Below are 25,274 nucleotides of genomic sequence, written 5' to 3'. Positions count from 1 at the left end.
GAAAGGCAAAGAAACAGGAGAAAGTTCACCCACTATACTCCATTACTGCCGCTGCCCGAGCAGCACGCGGGATCTTGCAGCACGTCGGAGGTAACCTCCTCAGCAACTGGCATGTAGGTTGTTCCTGTGTCTGAAGGGTCCTAGGACAACCTGAGCCACTGAAAGGTGAAGCTAACCATCTGCCTCTACGGGTCAACTTTTAAGGTGAAGAAGACTTGTTTAGAGAGGGTGCAGAGGAGATTTTCCAGGGTGCTGCCTGGATTAGTGAGCATGTTTTATGAGGATAGGTTGAGCGAGGTAGAACTTTTCCCTTTAGAGAGGCGGCCTGATAGAGGCATATAGGGTAAGAGACAGTGAAAGAGAGTATAAGCAGCGTCTTTTGCCTCCGGGAAGACAATATAAGGGGGCATAACTTTTAAGTGATGGAGGAACGTATAGGGGAGATGTCAAGAGCTACGTTTCCCCCTAGAGTAGGTGCATGGAACGCACTGCTGAGGGTGGTGACACAGGCAGGTACATCAGGGATACTTAAGAGATTCTTAGATACGTACAAGGATGAATGAAAAATAGAGGGCCCTGTGGGAAGGAAGGTTTCGATTGATCCTGGAGAAGGTTAAAATAACTAGAGGTCATGGGTTAACAGTGAAAGGTGAAATGTTGAAGGGGAACAGGAGGGGGGAATTCTTCACTCAGAGGCTGGTCCAAGTGTGGAACATGCTTCCAGTGGAAGTCGTTTATGTGGGTTAGATTTCAACATTTAAGAGAAATTTGGATAAGTGCCTGGGTGGGAGGGGCATGGACTAGATGGGCCAAAGGGTCTGTACTGATCTATGAGAATCCAGGCATTTGGCGGGGGGGGGGGGCAGGGGAAGATGACCTTAATAGATCACAAAATAAACAGCCCTCATCTCGACAAGCTGGGAGAAAAAGAGAGAAGCCATCTCCCTGGGCGGTTACCTTTTACATAAAGGTCTTCCACAGCAGTAGAGAGAGTTTAGGCTTTGTCGAAAAATAAAAGACACAGTCTGCATGAGGGCTTGGACAGCTTGGGAGAGTGGCCAAAGTGATAGGTGGATAAGGAAGTGTGGGGTTATGGACTTCAGTGCAAAGACTAAAAGGTTGGGGATGGCTTTCTAAATGGGAAGGGGTTCAGAAATCAGAGGTGCAAGGGGAATTGAGAGTCTGAATTCAGGAGAAGCCCCCACAGTCAGGGTGCGTGGCCGTCCCCAGCACATCCTCTGACTGTGTTGGTTGTTACACAAACAACACACTTCACTGTACGTTTCGATGTACACGTGATAAAGAAATGAGTCTGAACTCTGCAGGCAGCACAGGAGATCGGACTGAACCCTGGTCAGTGCAGCTGAGAGGCAGAGGCTCCAATGGTTACTTGATTAAAACAGCTTTTGCCTTTTGTGCAGACTCAGGGTCATGAAACAAGAGCACGCCAGGAGCGGTTCTTCCCCTCCACAGGTGCCGTCCGACTTGCTGAGTTCCTCCAGCATTGTGTGTGCGTCGTTGGGAAAGTCGAGAGCAGTGGCTGAACACAGCTGCACTGTCTGGACTATACTGAGAGCAGGGTTCCCACCGACAGAGGGTCGTAGCTAGTGCTGTGTCCACACACACATATGCACATGCAAGAACACGGGCACACATGCACTCCACCACATAGACCCGAAACACAAGGATCATGGAGGTTGTGCCAGATTGTGAGCAGAAGCTGTTACACTGTGAGATGGACAGGTCACCACAGGGGTGTAGGTTAGTGTTACGTGCCAGCCGTCACTGATGGTCATATCTGTGAGCTGGACTCTGCGGTTAGAAACCGAGGTGATGCACAGACAAGGGCGCGAGCGCAAACAGGTGGATATTTACATAGAAGTCATGTCATTCAGGGCATGGTCCAGCTCCTCGCTGATGGCTTTATACTTCAGTTTCTGAGCATACAGTTCGTCTGGCGGAATGAACGCACAGCGGCAGCAGCGGCCAGAGAATGAGAGGAGGTGGAGAAAGGCAGCAGTGGGCGCAGATCCAGAGGAGAGGAAAGAGGAGGCATGGGGAAGGAGAGGGTGAGGGTGGACAGAAGGGAATGAATCAAGAGAAAGAAAATGTGAAATGTTATAAAAGGAAATAAAACTGGAGAGATGTATATATATAGCAACCACTTGAAATGGAGGTAGCAGACAAGAACAGTTCAGTCTCTAACAGAAAGTGTGCTGACTGTCTGTGTGCATGTGCACACGTGATGTATACACTTAGGCCGTGTGTGGCTGCTGTGGATATACATCTGTAACCCTGAAGTCCTCATGAATTTGTAATTTTTGTAAAACGTAATGTAACAAAATGGGGTCTAAAAAAATCCCAAGATACTTTTCTGGTTTGCGTGGGAAAGGTACACAAGTCTATGTGTTTTATGGGAGAAAGTTGTTTTCTCATGACACACGATTTGTTTTATGGCCAGATGTTTTGACAACAGAGGGAAACAGGATGGGGCTTCTAAAGATCAAATGTCAGAACAAGATAATGATGAAGATCACGGAGGAATATAAAGGACCACCCCAATTACTGTCCTCTTGTTTAAAAAACGTTTATAAGTGCTTTGGTTGAAACACAAGATCGGAAGCTGCTCTGCAGCATAATGTTTGGACCACTTGCAAGTAAAGTGATAAACGCACTAACAATGTGATCCACTCTGAAACTGTTGTATTTCGTTTCTTTATATTAGGAGACCTAGCGGAATGGTACACACCGTGCAGATGTGCAGATGCACATGTACGCATTCATACCCATACATGACACTGTGCATTGTGTGTGCGCAGGAGTGTAGACTGGTGTGCAGATGCACATGTACGCATTCATACACATACATGTACATACTCATTTGCTTCTGTCTATGTGTCTGTAGATGCCAACGTGCCCGAATCAGTGTTAGGGCCCCAGCCACTGAAGCAGACCACACTTACGTAGTGGGGGGGGTGAGGGGACTCTTTGGGACGGTGACGATCTTGAGGTACAACAGGGAAGCTCATCCTCACTGTGCACAAACTGTGATGCAGTGGAAGTTGAAGGTGCACGATTCATATGGGATGTCTGATGATGTGACAGGCACCGCACAAATGCAGATGCGCGCTGATATCACTATCACCAGACACACTGGGTGAAGTGTATACTAGGCTGATCTTCACTCACCGGCCACCAGGGTCAGACCGAAGCAGTGACAGGCCCACATACCTTCTAAATCGTCGATGGTCTTCTCCAGCTTCGCTACAGTGCGTTCTGCAAACTCAGCGCGGGTCTCAGCCTGGGGCGAAATGGGCAATATTAGTGTTGCTGGCACAGTAACTTGTGCCTAATTATCATCTCCAGGAGCATCTCCCTCCTCCCCTCATTTTAATCGAACTGCACACCAAGCTACCAAAATGAAATATATCAATCCAGTGAACATATGCTTGGAGCAAGGGATTAGCTTTATGGAGTTTATTTAAGAAAAAATGGCAAGGGGTTCCAGAATCTTGGGCTTGGGTGCCACACCCTCCTCCTCCAAGCCCATCTACAAGTTTGCTGAAGACGCCACCATTTTGTGGGGCTGGATCTCAAAATACAATGAGTCGGAGTACGGGAAGGAGATAAGGGAGCCTAGTGACATGACGTCATGACAACGACGTCATGACAACAACGTCTCCCTCAATGTCAGCAAAACAGAGAGCTGGTCATTGACTTCAGGAAGCAGGGTGGAGTATACAACCGGTCTATTAGTGGTGATGGTGAAAGCCTCAGGTTCCTGGTGTAAATATCACTAACAATTTGTGCTGGTCCAGTCATGTAGACTTTGGTCAAGACAGCACAAAGCCCATACTGTCTCAGAGGGTTAAGTAGAGTTAAGAAACTGCAAGGGTAAAAAGACCCTGATGGGGGAGTTATATACAAACAGTAGCCAGAATTCGGGCTACAAATTACAACGGGAAATAGAAAAGGCATGTCAAAGGGGCAATGTTACAATAGTCATGGGAGGTTTCAATATGCAGGTAGATTGGGAAAATCAGGTTGGTGCTGCATCCCAAGAGAATATTTGTAGAATGCCCATGAGATGGCTTTTTAGAGCAGCTTGTGATTAAGCCCACTAGGGAACAGTAATTCTGGATTGGGTTGTTATCTGATGACCCAGATTTGATCAGGAAGTTTGAGATAAAGGAACCCTTGGGAGATAGTGATCATAATATGACAGAATTCACCCAGCAGTTTGAGAAGCAGCAGCTAAAATCGGGTGCATCAGTATAACAATGGAGCAAAGGGAATTAGAGGCATGAGAGGGGAGTTGGCCAAAATTGATTAGCAGGGTTTGGCAACAGAACAACAATGCCTGGTACTTCTGGGAGAAATTTGGGAGGCGCAGGAAAGATACAGCCCTAAGATGAAGTAGTATTCTAAAGGGACAATGTGGCAACCGTGGCTGACAAGGGAAGTCTAAGGCAGCTGAAAAGCAAGAGGGGGCATATAATATAGCAAAATTAGAAGATTGGAAAGCTTTTAAAAACCAACAGAAGGGCAACTAGAAAAGCAATATAAAGAAAAGAAACATAATAGCTAGCTCTGCAGTAATATAAAAAAAAAGGATACAAAATGTTTCTTCAGCTATACAAAGAGTAAAAGAAAAACGAGTTGGATATCAGACCCCTGGAAAATGATGTTGGAGAGGAAGTAATGGGGACAGAGAAATGGCAGAGGAACGAGTATTTTGTGTCAGCCTTCACTGTGGAAGACACTAGTAGAATGTCATAAACGCAGGAGAGTCAGGATGCAGAAGCAAGTGTCATCGGTATTACTAAGGACAAGGTGCTTGGAAAGCTGAAAAGCCTGAGGGTAGACAAGACACCTGGAACAGGTGGACTACACCCCAGGGTTCTGTAAGAGGTGGCTGAAGAGATTGTGGAGGCATGAGCACTAGATTCTAAAATGATTCCCGAGGACTGGAAAATTACAAATATCACTCCACTCTGTAAAAGAGGGAGGCAGAAGAAAGGAAATTATAGGCCAGTTAGCCTGACTTCAGTGGTTGGAAAGATGAGCGAGTCATTTGTTAAGGATGAGGTTTCAGGGTACTTGGAGACGCATGATAAAGCAGGCCAAAGTGAGCATGCGTTTCTAAAAGGGGGAATTTTGCCTGACAAATCTGTTGGAATTCTTTGAGGAAATAACAGGCAGGATAGACAAAGGAGAGTCAGTGGATGCTTTTTTTGGATTTTGGCAGGAGGCAAAGAGTGGGCCTTTTCTGTTTGGCTCGGTGACCAGTGGTGTGCTGCAGGGCTCTGTGTTGAGACCACTTTTCACGTTGTATGTCAATGATTTGGATAAAGGAACTGATGGCTTTGTGCCAAGTTTGCAGACGATCTTAAGAAAAGTGGAAGGGCAGGAAATGTGGAAGCAGCGCATCTACAGAAGGACTGACAGACTGGGGGAATGGACAAAGAGGTGGCAGATGGAATATAATGCACGGCCATAAACTTTGGCAGAAGGAATAAAGGTGTCGATTATTTTGTAAATGGGGAGAAAATGCAAAAATCACAGGTGCAGAGGAATTTGGGAGTCCTCGTGCAGGATTCCCTAAGCTTCCTTAACTTGCAGGCTGAGTCGACAGTGAGGAAGACAGATGCAAAGTTAGTGTTCATTTCAAGAGGAGAGAATACAAAAGCAAGGTTGTAATGCTGAGGTTGTACAAGGCATTGGGCAGACTACAGATGGAGCTTTGGGTCCCTTATCTAAGAAGGGATGTGCTGACATTGGAGATAATCTAGTGGACAGCTCTGGGCCAGTACTCACCAGAGTTCAGAAGAATGAGGAGGGATCTCACTGAAACCTGTCGAATACTGAGGGGTCTAGATTTAGTGGGCATGGAGAGGATGTTTTCTGAAGTTGGGGAGTCTAGGACCGCAGGGCAGAGCCTCAGAATAGAGGAATGCCCATTTAGAACAGACATGAGGAATTTCTTTAGCCAGAGGTTGGTGAATCTGTAGAATTCATTGCCACAGACAGCTGTGCAGACCAAATCATTGAGTATATTTAAGGCTGAGGTTGATAGGTTGTTGATTAATGAGTGTCAAAAGTTATGGGGAGAAGGCAGGAGAATCAGCCATGATGGAATGGCAGACTTGATGGGCCAAATGGCCTATTTGGCACATCCCCAGTGACACTCATTAATTTTTGCCCCACAGAGGAAATCCTATCTGCCTGCATCACACAATGTGGCAACTGCTCTGACCAAGACCACTAGAAACCGCAGAGAGTTGTCAACTCAATCTCGTAAACCAGCCTCCCTCTCTCCACCCACCAACCCACCTGGTCTCATCTATCTCCTGCTCCCCCTCCCACTTACTTATTTCTTCCCCCACTTCTCTTCCGGCTCTGAATTGTTCTCTGTTTATTCCTCTCCATGGATGCTGCCCGACCTACTGTTCCTCCAGCATTCTCTGTGTGTTGCTCTGGATTTCTGGCGTCTGCAGAATCTCTTGTTTGAGACACTTAAACTCTCGATCTCTCAGCCCATCTCATCATGTTCTTTGCACCCTATTACCTACCTGCATGCACTCTCCCTGTAACTCTAACACTCATTCTGCAATATTTTCCTTTTGTATCTCGATGTATTTAACATGAAACCATCTTCTGGATGGCATGCAAACCAGGCTTTTCACCAAATCTGGCTACATGTGAAACAATAAACCAAACACCAGCTATAAACATAATGAAATGTGCCCTGAGGAATCTTATTCATTGTATTCTCACCTCCTTCAGTTTATCAGTCAGGAGCTTGATTTCTTCTTCATATTTGTCTTCCTTTTGAGAGTACTGGAAGAGGAGGGAAAGGGAGAGAGAAAGAGAGGTTCAATCAAGTTACTTAATTTGTACCAAGTTACTTATTGTTTGGTGACAAAAAGACAGGGTTGATGAGACGCTCTTCAACCAAACCTGTGTGCATCATCCCGACACCGGAAAGCCTCCCCCCACCCACCCCACCCCTCTCACACACTCCCTGACAGCTTACCATGGCAAGGCCATATCACTGAACCTGTCTGCATCATCCTGACACAGGAAAGCCTCCCCCAACTCCTCTCACAGTTTACTGGCACTTTTACCTGCTGCTGTCTTCACCACCACAGGCGTAGAGTCACACAGGCCCTTCAGCCCAACTGGTCCATGCTGACCCAGATTCCCACCTAAGCTTGTTGGCCCACATCTCTCCAAACCATGCCTATCTTTGAACCTTTAATATGTTGTTACAACCACTTCTGGCAGTTCCTTTCATATATTGACCACCCTCTGGGTGAAAATGTTGCCCCTCATTAAATCTCTTCCATCTCACCTTAAACCTCTACCCTCTAGTTTGTCATTGCCCAACCTTAAGAAAATGGCTGCGTCTATCTCTGCCCTTCATGATCCTATACAGCTCTAATGCTCAGCTCTCATTCTCCTGGAAATAAAGTCCTAGCCTGCTAAACCTCTCTCCATAACTCAGTCCTTCCAATCCCAACAATCTTTCTCAATCTTTCCAACTGAATAGCAACTTTCCTCAAGCAGGGCAACTAAAGCTGAACAGAATTTCCAAGTGTGGCCTCACCAAGACAACATGACATCCCAATTTCCCTGCTCAGTGTGACAAAAATATGTTCCAACTCTGAGCGTGGCTCCTGTGTGTCGGTGTGGGGCTACAGACTTTGCTTCCTGTGCAGGAGGAACATATGAATGGTTAGGAGAACTCTGTGAAGGGATGTGGTGAGGGTGATGGCGTGGGTGTGGCTGTGGGTACAAAGGCGTGTACAGACACAGAATAAAAAGGAGATACAATGAGAAATGCACAGAAGGTCCAAAATAGACAGCAGTGCTGAATGACGTGAGGACTATGTAATTAAAAAGGTGGGAGAAGTACAGCTTAAAGGCCGTTACAGTGACAAGCAAAGGCTGATAATAACACAGAGACTCAGGAAACTAATGCACAGTCATCTTCCGCCTTTCAAATGCACATTTCCTCATCTGCACAGACTGCCTCACTGGGCCAGGGTTGGTGTCGGTCTGTCCTGATATATAGCCTGTCTGTCCTGGGATGGGACGATTTGAAGCACCAGTCTAGAGAATTTTTCCCTTTACAGCCCCCACTTCCCCTTTCTGGGCCACGTCTCAGCCGTTCACACAACACATCACTGTTCGAAGAGCTGCCAGAGCCCTAGCCAAGATATACCCTCAAACCCCACCTCGGAGAAAAGTCTGTATAAATGGCCATGATGAGGCTACTCTCAGGTTGGAGAAACAACACCTCATACTGCGTCTGAGTACCCTCCAACCTGATGGCGTGAACACTGATTTCTCCAACGTCTGGTAATTTTTTTCCCCTTTCTCCATTCCCACTTCATTTCCCCACTCTGACCTCTTCTCCTCACCTGCCCATCGCCTCTCTCTGGTTCCCCTCCTCCTTCCCTTTCTCCATGGCCCACTCTCCTCTCCTGTTCGGCTCCTCCTTCTTCAGCCCTTTACCTCCCAGCTTCTCACTCCATCCCCTCCCCCACCCACCTACCTTCCCCCTCACCTGGTTTCATCTATCACCTTGTATTCCTCCCCCTCTCCCCAGCTTCTTATTATCTGGTTTCTGTCCCCTTCCTTTCCAGTTGTGGCCTGAAATCTCAACTGTTTATTCTCCTCCATTGATCCATTTGTGTATTTTGCTCTGGATTTCCAGCATCTGCAGAATCTCCTGTTTAAAGAAATCTTGAAATGCTGAAACGTTCAGGAATGTCAAAACTGCAGAAACAGAGTTCACTGCTCAAGGATAGACATTCAATCCCTCTGCTCCACCGTCCACAATTCTTCCCACAAAACCTCCAATCCTCTTTCTTTTTCATATTTCTCTATATTTTCCATATAGAACATCCTAACATGCTGCATCTCTGCACAGAACAGAAACTGCACGGTAGCGAACAGGAAGGATCTACGACCTTTACTCAAAACCGTCCAATGTCTCAGCAGCCTACCTGCCATTAAAGACATATAGACAGAAAGGTGCCAGAGTATGGCCAACAATATCATAAAGGATCCCCCCTACCCTGTTCATGGACGGTTTACCCTACTCCCATCAGGAAGGAGGCTACGTAGCACCTATGCTAGAACCACCACACTCAAAAACAGTTACTTTCCCCAAGGCTGATCAACACCTCTACCCAGTAACTCCACCACTACTTTATTATTTCCTGTCAGTCACCTTAGGTACAGCCCAGTGTCACTTGTTGGACATACAACAATCTGAAATCTTACGTTTTTTTTGTGCTTTTTAAAAATTATTGTTTTTTTTTTGGTGCTCCAGATCCGGAGTAACAATTATTTTGTTCTCCTTCACACTCGAGTACAGGAAATGGCATTAAACAATTTTGAATACTGATAGAAAATGTCTGCATTTGGTGTACCTCCTATTTAATTCCCCTGGCAGTCTCCTGATAATGGAGTTAGAGGTCTACAGCAGACCCAGATGTGGGTTCCAGGGGTGCAGTTCTGCATCAGTCATCGAGGCACAGATACAGGCCCTTTGGCCTAACTCGTCCACCCAAGCTAGTTCCACTTGCCTCAAAACCGTTCCTAGCCACAACTGTCTTAAATGTTGTAGCTGTACCTGCCTTTACCACTTCCTCTGCAAGCTCATTCGAGGTTCTCTTTACAACTCATGATCTCAGGACTATTACCTTCTACAGAACTTTTGCACATTGGTTGTTGAGGACTTTGTGTGTCGTTTTTTTTGTTTATGCTATTTATTTTCCTGTAAGTGTAACATAAGTACTTTGATAATAAAATTGAATTGTTTTTCCCCACAGAGGGTCAAAGTCAAATAAATGTTACTAACCTTTCCCCTTTCACCTTAAGCGCATGCCCATTAGTTTTAGACTTCCCTACCCTGGGTTGAAAGATTGTGACCATCAACTTTATCTAGGCCCCTCACGATTTTATAAACCTCTCCAAGGTCACCCCTCCTACACTCCAGGGGAAAACAGTCGGAGCCTAACCAGTCTCTCCTTCAGTAGTCTCCCCTCATAGCTCAAGAACCTTCAGTCTCTAAGATTCCTGAGCCCAAGTATGGTAAATGCAGCAGAAACAGCACATTTTGGTGGCGCCTGAGAGAAAAGATCGAAACAGAGACAGGGATAGGTCCTTCGGGCCCTCGTGCTTGGTCTGTTTGATACGATTACAGTCGATCTTTTATCTTATTGACACTTTCCTACACTAACCCCATGTTGCTTGGATACATGTAAGCCATTATATTCCACCCCCACAAGTCTTATCATTGCCAATCACACACAACAAAGACACCTCAACAGAAAACCAAATTACACCCTTCATTAAACACTGGCTAGGGTTGAACAAGTTTGATTAGACTGTATTTGACTGACTTTGTGTACAGAGGATGCTTTGAGATCTTCTTGTGAAACACACAGATAGGAAAGGGGAGAGGGGATTCTGGGGAAAAGGACAAGCCTACCTTCTCAGCCTGGGCTTCCAGTGACTTGAGATTATTTGTCACATTTTTAAGCTCCTCTTCTAGCTCTGCACATTTGCTGTTGGTGCAGGGAAAGGAAGGAGTGGGGGAAAGGGGAGTGAGCAACACAATAGAGGACAGAACAACCACCAAATGACATAAGGAAGGGAGGAAGGGAGAAAGCGGAGACAGAGAGAAAGAAGCAATCAATAAAGAATGTGGCATACACAAAAACAAAAGCTTCACACACAGGAGGGTATGCAAAACAAAATCAAGTGATCCATTCTCAAAGCTCTGGGTGTGTTTTTCCAGTAGTTGTCCTGCAGTGATTCAACATATCACTAACACACATAAAATGCCAGAGGAAATTAACAGGTCAGGCAGCATCTATGGAGAGGAATAAACAGTTGGTATTTTGGGCCGAGACCCTTCTTTGGGACTCATCACCTATGCTGCTGGCGCTGTAACAGCGTTATGCTAATGACTCTGCTACCACGCCAATTAGTGGGCCTCAGAGAAACCCAAGAGCATCTCTCACGGAACTCTGTCACACCCAAGGTAGCACTGGAGGGAACTAAAAAGTCTTCAATATTGGGATGGGAGAGCACAGAGATGAAAGGTTTACGATCTTGCAACCATTGCTTTTTAAGTCACTCTCAACTCTTAATTTACATTTTTTAAAATATGAAATGTCTGATTCCTATATAAAAATAAATAAAAACAGCTCAGGGGTGTCAGAGTTCAGAGTTTAATTCCAACGTCCTCTGTAAGGAAGTCTGTACATGTGGGTTTCCTTCCACTATTCATAACTGTACTGGTTAGTAGGTTAACTGGTCATTGGAAATTATCTCATGATTAAGCTAGGGTTAAATTGGTGAGTTGCTGGGTGCATTCATCTTCAAATAGAAAATTAAACTAATTGGGTCTTTGCCTAATTTCTCACAGCACAGAAGGAACCCCTTTGACCCTAGCCAGTCCACAGAGAACTAATCCCCTATTTCTATGTACCCCTGCAGTTTGATCACTCCCACACATGCAGATTAACTCCCTTTGGATTCTTTTTGCCACTAGAGGGAGGAGAGAAATGGACAGAACAGAAAGGACACAGACACGCCAGAAGGAATGGAGGGAATGCAGACAAACAAGCGGGCAGGATGAAGGTCGATGATGGGTGCAGTGGGAGGGACATGTCAGTCACTAGAATTAGTGATTAGGGTAGAAATCATCTCTACAGAGGATTAGACTGGATGTGGATGAAAGAAGGGGAATTAACATGTGCAGTTAGAAATAGTTTTTTTTAAAGCTATAATGTAAGCTCTTGACGTACTCTCAGTGGCCACTTTATTAGGTACAGGAGTGGAACCCAGTCTGGTCTTCTGCTGCTGTAGCCCGTCCCCTACAAGGTTGGACACGTTGTGCATTCAGAGATGCTCTTCTGCACACCACCGTTGTAACATGTGGTTATCTGAGTTACTGCCACCCTCCTGTCAGCTTGAACCTATCTGGCCATTCTCCTCTGTCCTCTCTCACTAATGAGGCATTTTCACCCAGAGAACTGTCACTCACTGGATATTTGTTGTTTTTGCACCACTCTGTAGACTCGAGAGATTGCTGTGTGTGAAAATCCCAGATCAGCAGTTTCTGAGATACTCAAACCACCCTGTCTGACACCAACAATCATTCCACAAAGTCACTTAAGATGACATTTCTTCCCCAATCTGATGTTTGGTCTGAACCTCTTGCCGATGTCTGCATGCTTTTATGCATTGAGTTACTTCCACATGATTGGCTGATTAGATTTTTGTATTAACCAGGTGTACAGATGTACCTAATAAAGTGGCCACTGAGTGTATATTGGCCTCATTCCCATCTCCGTGTCCGAATCACTTTTTTTTAAAAAACAGATCTCTTCACGCCTCCAGCTGTGAATCAACAAAGCAATACCTGTCGCCATATCCAACGGTCCTAGAAAAGTCTAGATTTCAGTTTACAGAAACTGCAGCTGAAACAGTATTAAATTAACCACAAGTAACATTTCAGGTTATAAGAATAATTATTTGACAGTCAAAGTGTCACATGCAGCAAAACAAAGCCTCCCCCTCATTTCTCCCCAAGTTTACAGGGAAACAATTCAGCAAGTGAGGAAAGAAGAGCAGAAAGTGTCCAGTACCTTTTCCTCTAACGCGAGTAAGGTTTTCAAAGACTGATCCCTGCTTCTAAGTTCCTCCTCCAATTTCCGCAAATTGCTGTTAGTGTCCACAGGGTACGTGCAAGAGGGGTCATGGGTCAAATGGGATGATTTGATAATGAACAGCATGCAAAGAAACCAGAGAACAAAAAGGGATACAAGGAAAAAAAAGGGGAACACAGTCATGATGAGGTTTGTTGGTCCCGAATCCCGAGAACATGTAACACTGAACAAGAGCAAGTTAAAATGGGAAAGGTTCATGGCGAGATGTCACTTTCCCTCGAAAGTAGGCCTGGCCGCTGGTTGGGTGAGTGAAACAAGCAATGGCATATCACTGGAGAAGTTCACATCTCCATCAGCTGACCGACAAAGGGCCTATGGAGAAACCCTACTGCTGGCAGAGGACTGAACCGTACAGACAGCCGGGTTTGGGTTTGAGTCCCTTGGGAGTGATTGGTCAGACAATTCCCATTTAGGTTGAGGTGACGGTGGGGTCATATTGCCCCAGGTGAGGTGGAAAGGTAGTGTTGGGTGCCCACCCGATTACCAAGCAGGGACATGGATCTGTAGGGACCGTAGGGTAGCATTGCGATGCAACGCTATCACAGCTCCAGCGAAGGCATGTATTAGCTGGGCCAAAGAGTCTACGTCTGCCTTGTATAACTCTTACAATCAGGTTCGATTCCTGACACTCTCTGCAAGGAGTTTGTAGATTCTCCCCATGACTGTGTGGGTTTCCTCCGGGTGCTCCGGTTTCCTTCCTCAATCCGAAGACGCACTGGTTGGTTAATTGGTCGCGAGTGTAATTGGGCTAGAAGAACCCATTACCATGCTGTATCTCTAAATAAAATAATTAGATTTAAGGGCTGGTGTTGGTAGGTACTGTATTTACTCTGGAACCAGTCTCCTAGACGGTTGGACCAGTATGGGAAAGGAGCACACTTAAGAGTTAGGGAGATCACAGGTCAGGTCTTAGATTTCTAGGAATACCGAAGGAGCTGAAGTTAGCCTTCCAACAGTCCCAGCCATGAATCCAACCTAGGAAATGCCTCTAGTTTTGCATATAGGCAGGCTCTCTTTGCCAAGTAGGCAGTGGCTCTGGATTCAAACCTCAGTCCGAGCAGGGTGAGCTGGGAGAGAGAGGAGCTGAATGCAGAGGCGGGGAGAGGAGGAAGGCCCTGCACACCTTGCCAGAGTTAACTGGGTTGCCGTCACTGCTGTTGAGGCCCTGATGAGGGTCTGGTACCATGGATAAGTAACACCAGAGGTGCTGGTCATCAGTCTCAGTCAGCAGCTCTAGGTAAGGCGGCGGGGGACAACAGGAAATAGGGAATGTTGGGCTGGCATGTAAAACAAAGCAACTGCACCTGGGATTAATGTCGGTGAAAAAGATTTGATTTCATCTCAGGAAAGTGACACATTCACCACCTCAAGTCTCGAAAATCTAGTTGGTTTCCACACTCTGACAGTAGATGGCCCCAAATAACCAGGGGTGCGAGGAATATCCCCAGGGAAACAGCGGAGTAGAGCAACACCCACATCATTAGGAGCCCCTGAAAACAGATCAGGCACTCAGTACCTGGTTTCTTGTCCTTTGAGGAGCTTCACTCGCCCTGAATAGGTCGTTTTGTGCTTACATAGTTGCTCTCGGAACAGTAACAGCCGTTTCCTTGCCCTAATGATTGCCCGTCCTTTGAAAAGCCAGCCCTGTGTGCTAAGCAAAGTGCTGCAGCCTTGGGGAAAGCTGCAATGAGGAAGGGCCCAACAAGCCACTCGGTTCAGGGGATAATCAGAGACGAGCGATAAATGCCAGCCTGGCCGCTGACACACTCATTCCATTAATTAATTTACAACATAGAACAGTACAGGCACTTCAACCCTCAACGTTGTGCTGATACTTTAAACTACCCCAGGATCAAACTAAAGGCCTAAAGGAGTCTCTTAACTGTCTCTAATGTATCTGCCTCTCCCACTACTGCTAACAGCGCACCTCACACACACACACACACCACATTGTGTAAGAAACCAACCTCTGCTATTTCCCCAATGCTGTCCTCTATAATCACCCGAAAATTATGTCCCCTCATATTAGCCATTTCTGCCCTGGGAAAAAGTCTCTGGCTGTCCTCTGGATCTGTACCTCTTATCTTCTGTACATCTCTATCAAGTACACCTCTCCTCCTCCTTTGCTCGAAAGGAGAAAGCCCTAGCTCGTTCAACCTATTCTCATAAGACATGCCCTCTAGTCCAGGCAGCATCCTGGTAAATCTCCTCTGCACTCTCTGTGTAATAGATGGGCGTGGTTCCAGATCAGTAAGGTTGCTGCTCAGAAGTGCAATGGCACTTAATCAGTTGAAACAGGCCTGGGTTCGATTACTGATACTGTCCGTAAGGAGTTTGTACACTCTCCCTGCGACAGCGTTGTGCTCCGCTTTCGTCCCACATTCCAGAGACATACAGGTTAGTCAGTTAATTGGGCAGCACAGGCTTATTGGGACAGAAGGGCTTGTTACTGTGCTGTATCTCTAAATAAAAATAAATTTAAAAATCTTATACCAGCATCTGCACAGAAGGGAATCCAAGTAACTTTAGGGACAAAATAAGCACCGAGATTAATTGTAGTTTCTGATCCATGGGTACAGCACCTACTGCCAATCCCTGATTTCCTTCCAACTGAGAAAGCAAAGGTGGTCAATTCGGGGAGCAGTTAAAAGTCAACCATCGCACCGTGGATCTGATGTTATACTGAAGGAACTTCGATTCCTGAAGACCATTAGTGACAATCTGGTAACAGGAGATTCACTTTGATGACAGTTAAAGACTAGCTTTGTCACGTGTACATTGAAGCATACACTGAAATGTGCTGCTTGCGTCGAATCAGTGAGGATTGCGCTGGCCCGCAAATGTCATGGGCGCAGCATTCTCATATCTTACTAACCCTAACCCAGATGTCTTTGGAATATTGGGGAGGGAAGAGAACCGGAGCATCCACGCGGTCACAAGGAGAACGTAGCAGTGGGAATTGAACCCCGATCGGTAATTACTGGCACTATACAGCGATTGCAGTAACTGCTATGCCACTGAGCCACCCTAAAGATCAGCTTTACCTATGCTAACTTTCCTTCCAAATTGTTAGAATTAAATATGTAAAATCTTGGTAACACTCGTGCAGCCAGGGGTGGGGGAACAGAAGCAGAGTTAACAGGTCAGATCAAAGGGCCTTCATCAGAACAGGCAGCGGAAGAGTGGGATCACTTCCCTTTCCACAGAAGGCAGGAAATAACAACAGCCTGGCCGAGGTTGAACTGGGAGCCCTGCAGACGGAGCTGGAAGCTGCGTGAGACGAGATGTACCGAGCAATAGCCTCGTCCTGATGCAAACGTCAACAGCTCCTTTCCTTCCACAGACGCTGCTCAACCCACCGAGCTCTTCTAGCACATTCTTTCTTTCCCAAATCTGATGAAGTTTCTTTGACCTGAAATATTAACTGTTCTTGTATTCACAGATGCTGCCTGACCTGATGCTGGGTGTTTTCAATATGTCCTTTTTTTGTTCTAGATTGCCAGCATCTGCGGCTTTTTAAAATTTTCTTTTTTGTTGGGGGTTCCTGGTGACGATGGATTCAGATCTCTGAAAGATCACATTATTTATTTAGAGATACTATGCGGAAGAGGCCTGTTTAGCCTACAGAGCTGACAACCCAGCAACACACCTCTTTAACCTTAACTTAATCACAGGACAGTTTGCAATGACCAAACAACTTACTAACTGTTATGTCTTTGGACTGTGGGAGGAAACCCATACGCACATGGGAAGAGCATTCAAACTTTCCTACAGAGGAAATGCTTAACTGTAATAGTGTCACACTAACCGCTACACTACCGTGGCTGCCCATGGAACCCTGGACCATAACATACCTACCCACAATGCACTGCCTCAGTAAAGCAGACAGTATAACCGAAGGAACACACAAAGTTGCTGGTGAACGCCGCCAGGCAGCATCTATAGGAAGAGGTACAGTCGATGTTTCAGGCCGAGACCCTAGTCCTGACAAAGGGTCTCAGCCTGAAACGTCGACTGTATCTCTAAATAAAACTGTATCTCTTCCTAGAGATGCTGCCTGGCCTGCTGCATTCACCAGCAACTTTGATGTGTGTTGCTTGAATTTCCAGCATCTGCAGATTTCCTTGTGTTTGCGAGTATAACCGAAGGCCCTGCACCTACCCCAGACACCTTCTTTTCTCCTACCCCCCCCAAAAAAAAATCAGGTAGAAGATACAAAGCCTAAAAGTAGGTAGCTTCTACCCTGGTGTTATGAGACTGTTGAACAGTCTAGTACGCAACAGTGTCCATCTTGTCATATTATGAACACAATGTTTTATTCACATTAATACCTTAAAACCTTTAATCAAGTCAGACCATAGCCTCTAAGTTCCAGACAGTATAAGGCAGTTGAATGGCCCTCCTATACAATAAGATGGATCCCTGACTTCACAATCTACCTCATGGTGACCTGCCTGCACTACACTCTGCAACTGTAACACTTTATTCTGCATTCTGTTATTGTTCCTCCCTTGTGCCACATTAACGTACCGTTGTGAGGAAATGATCAGTATGGATGGCATGCAAAACTTTTCACTGTACCTCGGTATGTGTGAGGTAAGAAACCAGTTTTCTGATTATACTGTAGACGAGTGGTGCTCTACAGAATCATAAAATACGTAGTGGGAAACCAACCAGGTTTTCAGGATTTAACTTTTAGACCCATCTTCCAAGCAACATGCATTATGAGGAACGCCCATGCACACTAGCAAAGAAAGGGGTGGCTGGAACCGAATACTTACGACTCTGTCACCTCAGCACGCTCCTCAGTCCGCTCAAGATCACCCTCAATGATCACCAGCTTGCGGGCAACCTGCAAGAAAGATGGGATGCACGTCAAGGTCAACTGGTTCCCAGTTAGGAGGTGTGCCCGCTCTTTACTTTTGCATAACACTTTGTGGGTGTTGTTCGCGTGAGATGGGAAGGGGAAACAAGACCTATTCCCACTCTGATGGGAATTAAACACCAAGGAGTGCTAATGGGAGGCTGTAATCGCAGCACGTTTTGACAGGGAATTTCTATTATAAATGTGAGTGGAGCAATACTGGCCCACAATGCCAATTTAAACGGCAAATCTGCTTGCACATGATACCTATCTGGATCTCTCAATTCCTTGCCAGAAAGTTGTTGGTCTGCCAGCACGTCGAGATGTCCGTGGAGGAACGGTGCACGTTCCAGGCCGCAGAAGTATATGTTGCGGGATGCTCCGCAGCCACTGCAAGGGCTCGGTGGGAAAGGACCTCTTCCGCTAATGGTGAGGAAGCCCCTTGATTATTGCCGTAATGTACCACCCCCAGGGTGGTGGTGGTGGCAACAGCGTTATTGGTTTTAAACTGTAATTTAACACTAAATACATGGTCTATGAATTTAACCAAGAAAAAGTGTTGCACGAGTTATTCTTGTAAATTTTTTAAATTAAAAATAAAACTTGTTTGGCTAGTAACAAAATTCCCTCTGTGCCTATGTGCCTCAAATAAGGGACAGAATGGCCTGCGCCTGCTTCTATTTCTTATATCCTTAAAGGGGCCCATTTGTCGAGCTGTGCAGATAAACAGCTGTTCCATTCAACTGCTCTACATCGCTGAGGCTCCTCCCATGTTTAAAAACATACAGAGGGGGTGAGTGCCTGGAATGTGCATCTAAATTTAAACTTACCTCTTTAATTTTAAATGCAGCACCCTCTTCATAACAACAAAAAAGTTCTTCTTAAAGGGAAACTCCAGCTGAACAGCAACGTTGTCTGCCATGTGCATTATTACACATGCTATGTGCCTGTGGTCACCCCTCCACAGAGCCAGCAGCCTCACTCACCTCTTCATACTTGCGATCTGCCTCCTCTGCAATGTGTTTGGCTTCCTTCAGCTGGATCTCTTGCAGCTCCATCTTCTCCTCGTCCTTTAGGGCACGGTTCTCAATCACCTTCATTCCTCTGCGAGGAAAAAGAACAGACTTTTAGTCAGCTGCAGGCCTTCTCTGCTGTACAGCCCCCTGAACAAGCACATGTTTACCCCGCCATGGAGCCAAAATCCTCGTAGCAATGGCTATCCTAATGTGTTTGGTCCTGGGGTTGACAGCTATTGAACTTGGTGGCAGAGGGGGATGTGACCAGTCTAGCCTCAGGCATCGCTGTTGCATACGGGACATCATTCAAATCTTCAATACACAATGCCGGAGGAGCCCAGCAGGCCAGGCAGCATCTATGGAGAGGATAAACAGTTGGCATTTTGGGCTGAGATCCTTCATCAAACCTGTGGAAAGTGGTGGAATGGAGTTTGAGGACAAGAAATTGGTAGGTGATAGGTGCGACCAGGTGAGTGGGATGGTGGGTGGGGGAAGGGGGGATGATGTAAGAAGCTGGGAGGTGACAGGTGGAAGAGGTAAAGTGCTGAAGGAAGAATCTGATAAGAGAGGACTGTGGGCATGGAGTAAAGGGGAGAAGGTGATGGGAATGTCATGTCATGAGGATGAGGAGGAGAAGAGAAGGGGTGAGAGGGTAACCAGAATGGGGAGGGTAAAAGAAAAACAGAATTCGGGGGGGGGGAGAGAATGGGGGAACAGAGTGCAGTGATTATCACAAGTCAGAGAAATTGATGTTCATGCCATCAGGTTGGAGAATGCCCAGGTGGAATATGAGGCATCCAAAGTAAACTTATCGAAGTATTTTTGTGTTACCATATATTACCTTGAGATTCATTATTCATTTTCCTGCAGGCATGCACAGGAAAAAAATACAACAGAATTTACTTTTTCTTTTTCAATCCTTTTATTAGTTTCATAAAATATAAACATGACATAATAATAGTACAAAGTTATTGGGAATACATTGTTATAATTAACATGAGTAATTATAAAACCAAATAATACTTAATTGACAAAACTCCCAATCATATAGGATACCAATGAATAATACAGAACAAAAAGAAATATCTAGACAAAAATCATGAAAAAGGAAAAAAAATAATAACCCCTCAAAAAAACCCAAATCTAAACAGAATTAATCAACTAAACTAAAAAAAGACCTGGGCTGTTTTAACAGTAAAAAAATGGGAGAAAAGAAAACCTTAGTGTTGACGACTCCATTCCTCTCAACCAACGCAACAGAGAAGTAAAATAAGTTTGGAAATGGTTAAATTATATCATATGAAAATGCTGAATGAATGGCCTCCAAGTTTTTTCAAATTTAATGTAAGGGTCATAAACCACACTTCTAATTTTTTCCAAATTTAAACACAACATAGTTTGTGAAAACCAGTGAAATATAGTAGGAGGGTTAATCTCTTTCCAATTCAGCAAATTGGATCTTTTAGCCATTAAAGAAAGAAATGCAATCATCTGACGAACTGAAGAGGTTAAATGATTTGATTCTATCATTGGTAACCAATACAACAGAATTTACAAAAACTATACATAGCAAAGACTGACAAACAGCCAATGTGTAAAAGACAAATTCTGCAAATAATAAAATAATATTGAGAACATGAGCTGTAAGTTGTAGAATCAGTTCAGAGTTATGGGAGTGAAGTTATCGATGCCAGTTCAGGTGCCTGATGTTTGTAGGGTAGTAATCATTCCTGAACCAAGGCTTCAGTCACTCCTAGCCGATGGGAGTATGACAAGAGGGCATGGCCTGCCTTCCACTCTGAGTTTGGTCTCATCATGGAAGTAGAGGAGGCCTTGGACAGACATGTCAGAATCGGAAGTCAAATTGAAATGGGTGGCCACCGGGAGATCCTGACTGTTGTAGCAGACAGAGTGAAGGAACACAGGATACAGAGAGATTGTGGGTGGGGAAAGAATCAGTCACCTGATGGTCCTTACAGTTGAAGAACTTATTATTCTGTCTAGGCTCACACATACTCACGGACTACCTGGACACACTCACAAGGGAGGATACAAGTCAATTGAACCATAATTCAGTGCACCTGATAGGCTACCATTCCCCACTTTTGCCACTGGTGATGCAGCCAGTCCATGAAGTGCTACAAAGCTTGCTCGTACCACATTGTGAGTGAAGTGAGCACTTAGCCCTTCAATACAGTTACAGCCTGTCAGCTGCCTCAAAACACACATTCCCCAGGTTGGGGCAGGAACTATTCATAACTTGAACGGTCTGCAAGTTGGACATGCAGTCATGAACTAAGTTCCCAGCCAGCAGAAGATGCCTGCAGCCTTGCAAACACTGGCAAATTCATCCTGCTGGTCTCCCAACTGTCCGTTCATGTGGACAGGCACATGTTGGGCATTCATAAACTGAGGAAACACCTGTAACTATTATCCCATATTCCTTGATGCCCTGACTAGGCAGTTAGGATAACACTTTTCAGGGCCAGCTGCAAGATCATGGTTCAATTCCTACCACTGTCTGTATGTTCTCCCTGTGACCATGTGAGTTTCCTCTGGGTGCTCTGGTTCCTGCTACATTCCAAAGATGTACGTGTTAGGGTTAGTAAGTTGTGGAAGTGCTATGTCAGTGCCTGAGGTATGGTGACACTTGCAGGCTGCCCCAGCACACCCTCAACATATTCCACTGCACGCTTCCATCCACACAAAACAAAAGCCTGCCTTCTCCTCAAAAATATCCAACAACTTGCTTCTGCACCTCTCCTCATTGTGTAGATTGCTGAGTGAAGAAACACAGTCTCCTCATTGTTGAGTGAAGAAGCCTCTCCTCACATCGCTCCTCAATTTCTTGTGACCCAAGTCCATCAACCCCAGTCGAGAAGCCCAACCAGGGGAAACATCCTCCTCACATTCTGTCAGCGTAGTGGTAACACAACACTGTTACAGCTCAGGGAGTCAGCGTTCAGAATTCAGTCCCGGCATCCTCAGTAAGGAGTTTGTACATCCGCCCCGTGGAATGTGTGGGCTTCCTCTCACACTCCAAAGGTGTACCAGTTAGTAGGTTAATTGGTCACTGTAGCTTAGGGTTAAATCAGCCGTTGTCAGGGGTTGCTGGGCGTGAGGCTCGAAGGGCCTATTCCAAGCTGCATCTCCAAATAAGTGAACTTTATAAGTTTCAGTCAGATCCTCTATTTTTCTAAGCTCTGGGAAGGCCAGAAATCCAGAGCCCATGTATTTTAAATGTACACATCAGTATTTTTCCCATGGTCACACAGAGCCACTTGCTAAGCAATTTACTTAGCCATTCCCGGCTGTGGCATTGGAGCTACCTGGCGTGAGTGTCAGAAGTGAACTACTTCCACTGTGAAGCCCTTGGAGTAGTGAAAGAGGCTGAAGAAATGCAAGTTCTTTCTTCTCTACAACTGATTCCTTGGGCTTGCACAAGGAATGAGAGAAGGTCATGGCTCCTGACGCAGCTTACCACCCAGTGAACAGTGCACAGAACCGTGTGCATAGGGGGAAATGGCTTTGACCGGCTCCTTTCATAATTTCAAAGTACATTTATTATCAAAGTATGTATGTACAACCTTGAGATTTATTTTCTTGCAGGCAGCCACAAAACAAAGAAACACAACATAACCCATTAAAAACCCCACACAACAAAGACAGTCAAACAACCAATCTGCAAAAAAAAAGGAACCAATCATGGAAACAATAAAAACGAAAACAAATAACAACACAAAACGTGAACCACAGAGTGACCGAGAGTGAGTCCACAGCCGCAGAGCCAGTTCAGCGCTGAGGTGAGTAAATCTCACGGAGTAGCGAGCTGAATACCGGTTCATCAGGGTGCGTCAAAGCACTTTATAGGCAGCAGGAGAAGCCAAGTTGTGTTTACTGTTCTGTGCCCAAGTTTGGAGAGGTATTGGTACAGTATCACAAGCATGGGGGTGTGGGGGTGTAGACAACACACAGAATATACTGTGGACTAGTCAAGACAGTGAAGTGAGAGAGCGAAGAAAAGACAACCACAGAGACAAGTCCAGGATGGTCCACAAGGCGAGCAGTAGCATTCTGTTGCTGAGGTAGGGCAAGGGTTGTGCAGGTCAGTTCAAGAACCTGATGGTTGTAGGGAAGTAGCTGATGAAGTGGGATTTGAGGCGCCTGTGTGGGGTGGATCGGGTCAGCATGCCTTACTGAGGCATTACAGTTTGGGTACCTTGCCTAATTAGTATTGTGCTTAGTGATGTACCATGTGCTGACGCATCGACAGTGTGAGCACTGCTCCAGAGAAGGGTTAACACATTGAATAGGCTGGTGAGAACACAAAGGACAATGCTTCATTTGTTTGCTTCACAGTGTGAGTGGTACAAGCTGATAACAACAGACTGGAGATGGCCTTGACCCAACAGCAAACTTTCCACATTAAACTGTCTGAAAAACAAAGCATTTCAGCACAGCTCTCCCCAGTGACTCAAAGCCAGGAACTTTAACTAGCACTGTGTACAGCAAGACAACATACTTTTGCCTTGTAACATACACAAAATTCTGGAGGAACTCAGCGGGTTGGACAGCATCTATGGAAAAGAATAAACAGTCGACTACTTGGACCAAGACCCTCATCGGGAATAAGTCACAAACAAGAGAAAATCTGCAGATGCAGGAAGTCCAAGCAACACATACAAAAATGTTGATGGAACTCAACAGGCCGGGCAGCATCTAGGAAAAGAGTACAGTACCCTTCCTACCAAAGGGTTTCAGCCCGAAATGTCAACTGTACTATTTTCCAAGATGCTGTCTAGACAGCATTTGCAGTCTGACCATTTTTCAGCTTTTTACTTCACCGATCACCTGCAACGATTACTCCTTCCCCTCTCCCCCACTTCTTATTCTGGCTTCTGTCCCCTTTCTTTCCAGTGCTGATGAAGAGTCTTCACTCAAAACATTGACTGTTTATTCATTTCCATAGATGTTGCCTGAGCATCCTGAGCAGCTGCATCACGGCCTGGTTCGGAAATTGCACCATCTCGGATTGCAAGACCCTGCAGCGGATAGTTAGGTCAGCTGAGAAGATCATTGGGGTCTCTCTTCCCACCATTAGAGACATTTACACCACACGCTGCATCCGTAAAGCAAACAGCATTATGAAGAACCCCACGCACCCCTCATACGAACTCTTCTCCCTCCTGCCATCTGGCAAAAGGCACTGAAGTATTCAGGCTCTCACGATGAGACTATGTAACAGTTTCTTCCCCCAGATCGTCAGATTCCTCAATACCCAGAGCCTGGACTGACACCAACCTACCGCCCTCTACTGTGCCTATTGTCTTGTTTATTATTTATTGTAATGCCTGCACTGTTTTGTGCACTTTATGCAGTCCTGGGTAGGTCTGTAGTTTAGTGTAGTTTTTGTGTTGTTTTTACGTAGTTCAGTGTAGTTTTTGTATTGTTCATGTAGCACCATGGTCCTGAAAAATGTTGTCTCATTTTTATTGTGTACTGTACCAGCAGTTATGGTCGAAATGACAATAAAAAGTGACTTGACTTGACCTGCTGAGTTCCTCCAGTATTTTGTGTGAATTCCCCCAGGTTTCCAGCATCTGAATCTCATATTCAGATATTTTGCCTTACTGCACAATAAAAATAAATATAACGTATAGCAAAGAAACGGGCAATTTATTCCAGCCGGATGTAACTACACCCCACAGGTTATTGTCATTCTGACCTATCCTTTCTGATTCAATGGATCGATGCAAATCATTCATTTAATCAACAGTTTATGGGATGTCGCTGGCAACTTATAGACCATTGCCTCTGAAAGGAGGGGCAGAGAAGGCAATAAACTTGGTGAGTCTGGAGTTATGAATAGGTCAGAACAGGTAATGAAGGCAATTTTTTTTCTGGTTATCCAGAAGTTTTGCATTTACGTTATTTTAAAAATGTACAAGATGACAAGAGGCTTTGGAGAGCCTGTGCCTTTTTCCATAGGGTGGAAATGGCTAATATAAGAGGGCATGAATTCAAATTATTAGAGAAAAGTATAAGGGGGATGTCAGAGGTCGGGTTGTTGTTTTTTAAAAAACACAAAGCGGTGGGTGCTTGGAATACCCCGCCAAGGGGCATTTAAGAGACTCTTAGATAGGCACGTGGATGAAAGAACTATGGAGGGCTATGTGGGACGGAAGAGTAGGTTCAAAGGTTGGCTCAACTTCATGGGCCAAAGGGCCTGTTCTGTACTGTTCTATCTTCTAAAAGTCAGGATCTAAATAATTTCTATTCCCCAGCTGCCATGGTGGGATCCAAACATTTGAAATGAATCAACAGCACAGTAACTTAACTAGTTTACTCTCATACCCATACACCTATTGTAGAGAGCTACATGTTTTAACCATCAGAGGAAAAAAACAGAAACGCCGCCAAAAAAAGCAGCTGAATGAACTCAGGGAGTCAGGCGGCATCTGTAGAGAGAAATGGACAGCAGATGTTTAGTGCTGAGACCTTTCATGCCCACCACTTTGAGGAATATTTCCTGTGTGCATTTCCTTCCTCAAATGCTGCCTGACCCACCGGAGAATCAGAAAAGGCTGCAGAAAGTTGTAAACTCAGCATACTCTGTCATGGGCACTAGCCTCCCCAGTA

General features: G+C 45.4%; 1 protein-coding gene across 8 annotated transcripts in view; it reads right to left on the bottom strand.

The window, feature by feature from the left end:
- LOC134342982 (tropomyosin alpha-3 chain) overlaps positions 1-25,274 on the bottom strand; it is a 78,094-nt gene that overhangs the window by 13,922 nt on the left and 38,898 nt on the right. For 2 of the 8 annotated variants that reach the window (XM_063041747.1, XM_063041751.1), the window contains 6 exons: positions 18,606-18,723; positions 17,537-17,607; positions 12,675-12,750; positions 6,778-6,840; positions 3,232-3,301; positions 1,876-1,954 (listed from right to left, as the gene is read on the bottom strand). In XM_063041747.1, the coding sequence (XP_062897817.1) occupies positions 1,876-1,954; positions 3,232-3,301; positions 6,778-6,840; positions 12,675-12,750; positions 17,537-17,607; positions 18,606-18,723 (477 nt within the window). Of the gene's footprint in view, positions 1-1,875; positions 1,955-3,231; positions 3,302-6,777; positions 6,841-10,507; positions 10,584-12,674; positions 12,751-17,536; positions 17,608-18,605; positions 18,724-25,274 lie in introns of all 8 variants that reach the window. The other 6 variants (XM_063041745.1, XM_063041749.1, XM_063041748.1 and 3 more) reach the window with 3 other exon arrangements.

This window comes from Mobula hypostoma, chromosome 2 (genome assembly GCF_963921235.1).
Source record: "Mobula hypostoma chromosome 2, sMobHyp1.1, whole genome shotgun sequence".
In the NCBI taxonomy this organism is placed as follows: domain Eukaryota; kingdom Metazoa; phylum Chordata; class Chondrichthyes; order Myliobatiformes; family Myliobatidae; genus Mobula; species Mobula hypostoma.
The sequence above is the reverse complement of the archived record's forward strand: the minus strand, read 5'-3'. Positions and strand labels throughout refer to the sequence as shown.